The 7927-nt window shown below is 40.0% G+C and overlaps 1 protein-coding gene and 1 pseudogene across 1 annotated transcript in view; both read left to right on the top strand.

Annotated features, from left to right (window-relative positions):
- The window catches only part of LOC116114376 (uncharacterized mitochondrial protein AtMg00810-like), a 615-nt gene extending 41 nt beyond the window's left edge, over nt 1-574 (top strand). Inside the window, exon 1 of the mRNA XM_031400509.1 lies at nt 1-574. This exon is cut by the window's left edge and continues 41 nt beyond it. Within this exon, the coding sequence (XP_031256369.1) occupies nt 1-574 (574 nt within the window).
- Nucleotides 575-2676: 2102 nt separating this feature from the next.
- On the top strand, nt 2677-3840 carry LOC116114375 (annotated as a pseudogene).
- The last annotated feature ends 4087 nt before the right edge of the window (nt 3841-7927 follow it).

Raw genomic sequence — 7927 nt, 5'->3', positions numbered from 1 at the left:
TATTACACGATTGTCCACCGAATTTGCCATGAAAGATTTGGGTTCTCTACACTATTCCCTTGGTGTCGAAGTTCAACCTAATTCTCAAGGCTTATTTCTTAGCCAAACCAAGTATGCTCTTGATCTACTACAGCGTGCTGACATGGTTGATGCCAAAACCATTACCACTCCCTTTGTAGTTGGACACCATCTCTCTACCGAAGGGAAGCTCTTCTCGGATCCCACCCTTTTCCGGTCTCTTGTTGGAGCTCTACAGTATTTGACAATTACTCGGCCTGATCTCTCATTTAGTGTCAATTCCATTTGCCAGTACATGCATGCTCCAACTGAAGATCACTTTCGCGCACTCAAACGCATATTGAGTTATGTTAAAGGCACGGTCCATCATGGTCTACAGCTCCCCCACACTTCCTCCCGTGAGTTACTTGCTTATTTTGATGCTGATTGGGCAAGTTGTCCTGATACACGTCAGTCTACCACCAGCTATGTTATCTTCTTAGGTGCCAATCTTGTTTCTTGGTGTTCCAAGAAACAATCCACTGTTTCTCGCTCTAGTGCCGAAGCTGAGTATTGATCCTTAGCTGTTGCTACCTCTGAAGTTGCTTGGATTGTTCAACTACTTCGTGATCTCCATCTTCAAATGCCTTCTCCTACAAAAATATTACGCGACAACAAGAGTGATATTTTTACAGCAATCAATCCTGTCACTCGACCTCACTCTAAACATATTGCAGTTGACTACCATTTTGTTCGTGAATTAATTGCCAATGGTTCTCTAAAAGTCGCCTTTGCTCCCTCATATCTTCAGCTTGCTAATTCATTTACCAAGGGAGTCACCAAGCCTCAATTTCTACTTTTCCATAACAATCTTACCTAGTTTATAGGATAATCTCCACTGCATATATTCTGTTAATATGTTTCCTTTTATATAGGACTTTCCTATTGTAAATACATTCTATATAATGAAACCGATAGCCTCAATATTCTTTGAGGATTTCAGCCACACTATACACGGGTCTTTGAACCTCTATAAAAGTGATAATCAATGGCAATATGTTTAGACCGAGAATGAAACATCGGATTTGTAGTCATGGAAAGAGCTGATATATTATCACAATACAAAACCATCAGTTTAGGTTGAGACAATCTAAGATCCTTCAAAACAAAGGCAATCCACGTGAGTTCAGTAGCAGCAGAGGCTAAAGCTAAGGTTCTGTATTTAGCCTCCATGGATGATCGGGATACAATGGGCTATTTCTTGGCTAACCAATAGATTAGTTGGACTCGAGAAACATACAAAATCATGTGGTAGATCGGCAAGTGAGGGAACAACCTGCCCAGTTAGCATCACTAAAGCCATAGAGAGATAGGAAGCTTTGAGCACGGATCATGAGACATAAATGGCAGGTTCCTTGAACATATCTCAAGATCCTTTTTAGTTCAGCAAAATGCCCATTTGTCAGAGAGTGCATATGTTGGCAGACGGAGTTGACAGCAAAACTTAAATCAGGACAAGTCATCGTTAAGTATTACAGAGCCCCAACCAAACTCCAAAACAAAGTTGGATTGTGAAATAGAGTAGAATCGTTAGATGATGACTTCTATAGAGTCATTGGCATTTTGAATGGTTGGCAATCTATCATACCAGCGCATTCAAGAAATTCAGAGGCATATTTTCTTTGACTCAATAAAAGAACATCTAAGCAAGGAAGAACTTCGATCCTTGGAAAGTAATGAAGATTGTTGAGATCCTTCATATGAAAAATAGCTTGAAGCCTATGTAACATATTAGAAAGTAAGAAGGAGGAGTTTCCCGTCAGAATGATATTGTCAACATACAATAAGAAAATCAGAGTAACACTTGCTTGCCAAAAAACAAACAATGACGGATTAGCAATACTACAAGTAAACCCAAAATCAAGTAAAAATTCATTAAACTTGTCATACCACGCCCTTGGGGCTTGCTTGAGGCTGTATAAGGCCTTATGCAATTGACAAACATATCATGAAGACATAGATCCTCAAACCCAAGTTAGATCCTCAAACCCAAGTGGTTGAGCAAGAAAGACTGGAGCATCAAGTGTACCATGTAAGAAGGCATTTCAAACATCTAGTTGATGAATTTCCTGCCTGTTAACCATAGCCAGGGAGAGGACGATCTAAATGGTAGCAGTTTTAACAACCAGATTAAACGTCTCCAAATAATCTATACCCTCCCCTTTTAAAAATCCTTTTGCGAATAATCGTGCTTTTAACCTCTCAATCGAGCCATCAACAGCAAGTTTGGTCTTGAAGACCTACTTACTCCCAATTGTACTCTTTGATTTATTACTTAAAAGGTCTTAAGTTTAAGTCCATCATTGAGTATTAATAGGGATAGCTATTCGAATTTTATCTAACGTTCTAAGTCTTGTGGATTAGTAGAGATGAAAAAAATAAAATAAAGATACAAAGTTAGGAGTTACCTAACATTATGGAAATTAAAGTTCTCTTTCGTTTTCATTCTGTTAATAATGTCTATGAACACTATCCTTCCTTTCATACCATGGTTTAATCACTTTTGACTGTAACTTCATTTGCTAGAAAATGTTTACTCACCCAAGTGTTTAAATCCCTTTGTTATTGCATCAAGTCCTTCCAAATTCAACTGTCTTTTACAAAATTTCCCATCAAAACATGGTATTTTGCATTCTTTTGTCACTCTTCTCTCTCTTCACTAGTGCCATCTCTTCTTCCGTCTATGTTTCTGCCTTTTCTCTGCTCAATGATTTTCATGTCCTAGTTTCTCTTAAACAAGGATTTCTATCCCTTAAACCAGCTTTAACCTCCTGGAATTCATCAAATCCAAGCTCAGTTTGTTCTTGGGCTAGAGTTCTTTGCTCCCAAGATAGAGTTGTTTCATTGGACTTGACGGATTTGGACCTTAGTGGTTCAGCTTCAGCTCAAGTTTCAAGGCTTGATATGCTCACTAATCTCTCTTGCAGGAAATAGCTTCAGGGGCGGCATTGAGATTGCTAACTTGAGTAGTCTTCAATCTCTTAAAATCTCACACAATCAGTTTACTGGTGGCCTGGATTGGAATTACTCAAGTCTTCGAACTTGCAAGTTTTTTATGCTTATGATAACAACTTCACTGCTTTACTTCCTCTCGGTGTTCTCACCTTGGAGAAACTCAAGTACTTGCATTTTGGTGGCAACTATTTCTATGGAAAAATCCCAAAAAATTATGGAAAATTAGTGGGGCTAGAGTATCTTTCACTTGCAACGAATGATCTTTGGGGGAAAATTCTTGGTGAGTTGGGGAATCTAACAAACTTGAGAAAGATTTATTTGGGTTATTGCAATGTTTTTAAAGGTGGGATACCAAAGGAGTTTGGAAAATTGGTGAACTTGGTTTACATGGATCTCGCAAGCTGTGGTTTAGATGGTCCAATTCCTCATGAGCTTGGGAACTTGAAGTTGCTTGATACTTTTTTCTTGTTTAAGAATCTTCTTTCGGGCTTGATTCTAAAACAGCTAGGGAACTTGACAAACTTGCTGAGTCTTGATCTCTCTGACAATTTACTCACCGGAGAGATCCCTTATTCATTCATCAATCTCAAGAAGCTCAAGCTTTTGCTATTGTTCAGAAACATGTTGCGTGGTTCAATTCCTGACCATGTAGCTGACTGGCCTAATTTGGAGAAATTGTGGCTGTGGAATAACAACTTTACTAGTATGATTCCTGATAACCTTGGCCAAAATAAGAAGCTTCCATTCCTTGATTTGTCTTTCAATGAGCTCACTAGTAGAATTCCTGTTGAGTTGGGGAATCTTACAAACTTGATAGAGATTCATTAGGATTTCAACAATATTTTTTAGGGTGGGATACCAAAGGAGTTAGGCAAATGGGTGAATTTGGTTTACATGAATCTAGCAAGCTGTGGTTTAGATGGTCCAATTCCTGGTGAGTTGGGAGATATTACAGATATAGAAGGATCTAAAAGATCCTCCTCAAATCATGTTGTATCTCTTATCAAAACCTAATCCCATGATTCTAGGCAATCCTTTGATCATAGACAATAGCTATAGATGGAAATGCTGACTTTGTACGTAAATCATCTTGCTGTAATATTGCTCTGTATATTTTATAAATGAGACGTGCACCACCAGACAACTTCACGGTGGTTTTTCAAACCTTGTCATGATATCAATGGTCCTCTAAGGATTCACCTCCGTCGATCCAAATGGCCTCTGAAACTCTGTCCCCTACCTTGTCAATGGTCCTCTAAGGATTCACCTCCGTCGATCCAAATGGCCTCTGAAACTCTGTCCCCTACCTTGTCTTTCAACACCATGGTCCACCTCTTGACCATTAAGTTATCTTCTTCCAATTTTCTCCTCTAGCATAGTCAAGTTTTGTCATTGCTGCAATGTCAACATCTCATTGGATACATTGATATCTCCATCAAACCTCTTTCTGCAACTATCAGTTCTGGTGCCTTTTCCACTGTCAATCCAGCATTTGCTTAAGGGCAACAAACCGATCAACTTGCACTAAGCCTCCTCCTTGCTTCGTTGACGGAAGAAGCCCTGTCTATTGTTGTTGGCCTGACCTCTTCGTATGCAATTTGGTCCACTCTGGAGACCACCTTCAGTCATCATTCCAAATCTCGGGAGCTGCGTTTAAAAGATGAATTGCAGCACATGAAGAAAGATGCTCGGTCTGTTGTTGAATATTCCCATGAGTTCAAATCCATTTTTGACCAACTTGTTGCCATGGGCTGCTCCATAGATGACCTCGACAAAATACACTGGTATTTACATGGACTTGGCTCTGCTTTCTCCACCTTTTCTACTACACAATTATCTCTTTCATCTCTCCCTTCTTTTACTGAGATTATTCCCATGCCAGAGAGTTATGAAAATTTTGTTAAATCATTAGAGTTGCCTTCCACGGGATCCATTTCTGTCGCCTTCACTACCTCTCACAGTAACAAACCTGCCTCTGCTTGTGGGGGTGGCCGTGATTCTCGTGGGGGTCGTAGCAGTGGTGGTGGTCATCATCAACGCAACCATCCTATTCATTGTCAGATTTTTCATAGGGAAGGGAATTACACCACTTCTTGTCGTGACCACTACTCCCATTCCTCAAATGCTGCCAACCTTGTGGAGGCTTTTACCTCATGCACACTCAGTGACAATCAGGCTTCTGATTAGTATACGGACACTGGAGCCACTACGCACATGACTAATGATGCTACTCAATTAGACAAGTATGATATGTACACTGGTAAGGATCATGTCATTGTCGGTAATGGTGCCTCTCTTCCCATTTCTCACACTGATACCCTCTCTCCAACCTCTTCCTTTACTTTAAAGGATGTCTTAGTTGTGTCTGGTTTAACCAAAAATCTAATTTCCATCAGTAAACTTACCTTTGATTTCCCTTTTTTATCACCTTTACAAATGATCGCTTTATTATACAGAATCAAGTCAAAAGAAATGTGGTGGCAACTAGACGGCATGAAGACAGTTTTTATGTGCTTAAGCGTGGACATCAATCTTTAATTTATGTTTTCTCTAATAATTGTCCTCGAGCTTCATTTAATGTTTGGCATGCTCGTTTGGGCCATGTGTCTCACTCTATTATTTCTCTTTTGAATAAAAATCATCAATTATGTGTGACTTCTTTACTTCCTACTCCCACTATTTGTTCTAGTTGTCAACTTGCACTATTTGTTCTAGTTGTCAACTTGCAAAAAGTCATAGACTTCCATTTCAACATAATGACAAACGGGCATCTCATGTTTTAGATCTTATTCATTGTAATTTATGGGGTCCATCTCCCATTTCGTCCAATATGGGTTATAAATATTATGTCATTTTTTGCTGATGATCATTCCCGATTTACGTGACTCTATCCTTTGAAATTTAAATCTGATTTTTACCGCATTTTTCTTCAATTTCAGAAATTTGTAGAAAATCAGTTTTCAGTTAAAATCAAAGTATTTCAAAGTGATGGAGGCACTGAATTTACCAATCATAATTTTTGGGATCATTTACTAAATTATGGCATTCATCATCAAATGTCCTATCCTTATACACTGACCCAAAACGGCCGTGCCGAGCGCAAACTTGGTCATATAACTTAAACTGGTTTAGCGATGCTCTTTCACTCACATGTCCGTCTGAAATTTTGGGTTGATGCCTTTAGCACGACTACTTTCACTATTAATCGGTTACCCATGCCTACTCTTGATGGCTTGTCTCCTTTTGAGCTTCTGTATGGTAAGTCTCCCATTTATTCCAATTTTCATCCTTTTGGTTGCCTTGTATTTCCATACTTACGTGATTATGCTTCTTACAAATTAGCTCCTCGCTGTCGTCCATTTGTTTTTCTTGCCTACAGTATGTCTCACAATGACTTTCGTTGTCTTGATTGGTCTACTAATCATGTCTTTATTTCCAGGCATGCTATTTTTGATGAACTTAATTACCCTTTTAAGGGAACTCCTTGCTCTAGGCCCTTGCCTAACTCTCCTGTTGGTGAATTTCTTGATCCTTCTACCATCCCAATGACCGAATTACCGACTCAATCAGATCCCATACCACATCCATGTGGTTGTTGCTTAACTGACCCATCTGCTAGTTTTATGCCTCTTTTTGTTTTGCAGGCACCCGATATTGAGCCCACTATCCCTTCGATGCATGAGCCTTCGCATGCCTCAACTCTCATGCCCGTTGACCTAGATCCTGTCACCAATGTATCCTCCCCTATAGCCTCAGTCGTCCTCCTCTAATTGGCACTTATTCGATGCAGACTCGGGCTAAATCAGGAATTTTCAAGCCTGCCCATCGATCCCATGTGTGCACAGTTCCTCACTTCGGTCTGTTCCACTCTCTTCTCACCATGTACGAGCCTAAAGGCTTTAACTCCGCTACCAAACATCCCAATTGGATTGCTGCCATGGATGAAGAAATTCAGGCCCTTCATAAGAATCATACATAGGATATGGTACCTAAACCGCCCAACAAAAATGTCGTGGGCTCCAAATGGGTTTTCCGCATCAAATATCTATTCGATGGCACTGTGGATCGTCTTAAGGCTTGTCTTGTTGCAAAGGGCTACACACAACAACCGAGCCTTGACTTCACTGATACTTTTAGTCTTGTTGTCAAGGCTTCCATAGTCAGAGTTGTTTTATCCCCGACTGTCTCTAATAATTGGCCTCTTCAACAACTTGATGTCAAAAATGCATTTCTTAATGGTTTTTTTTGCAGGAAGAGGTTTATATGGATCAACTGTCTGGATATGTTGATCCTAAATATCCCACACATGTTTGTCGGCTTTGCCGGGCTCTCTATGGTCTCAAGCAAGCTCCACGTGCTGGGTTCCATCACTTTAGCTCTTTTCTCTTGGCTATTGGCTATTGGCTTCATTTGTAGTCGTGCTGACTCATCTTATTTTGTTCTCTCAAAGGGTGTTGACTTAATCTATTTATTACTTTATGTTGACAACATTGTCGTGATTGGCAGCAATTCGGCATTCCTCGATGGATTTATTGGCAAGTTGACTCGTGAATTTGCCACTAAGGACTTTGGATCTTTGAACTATTTTTTGGGCTTGGAAGCTCATCACACGTCTACTAGTCTTTTTCTTAACCAAGCCAAGTACGCCCATGAGATCTTATAGCGTGCACAGTTAGTTGACTCCAACCCAATGGGTACTCCCATGGTGGTCGTTTAGCATCTTTCAACGGTTGGCCCAGATTTTGATGATCCATCCCTCTACCAGTCGTTCGTAGGTGCCCTTCAATATCTCACAATCACTCGTCCGGATATTGCTCACGCTGTAAGTGCTATCAATCAGTTCATGCATAAGCCGTCTATTTTTCATTTTCAACCAGTTAAAAGGATACTACGCTACGTTAAAGGGACTCCTCGG

Source organism: Pistacia vera, unplaced genomic scaffold (genome assembly GCF_008641045.1).
Source record: "Pistacia vera cultivar Batoury unplaced genomic scaffold, PisVer_v2 Contig71, whole genome shotgun sequence".
NCBI lineage: Eukaryota > Viridiplantae > Streptophyta > Magnoliopsida > Sapindales > Anacardiaceae > Pistacia > Pistacia vera.
Note: the sequence above shows the minus strand (reverse complement) of the source record. Positions and strands in the feature narration are given on the sequence as shown.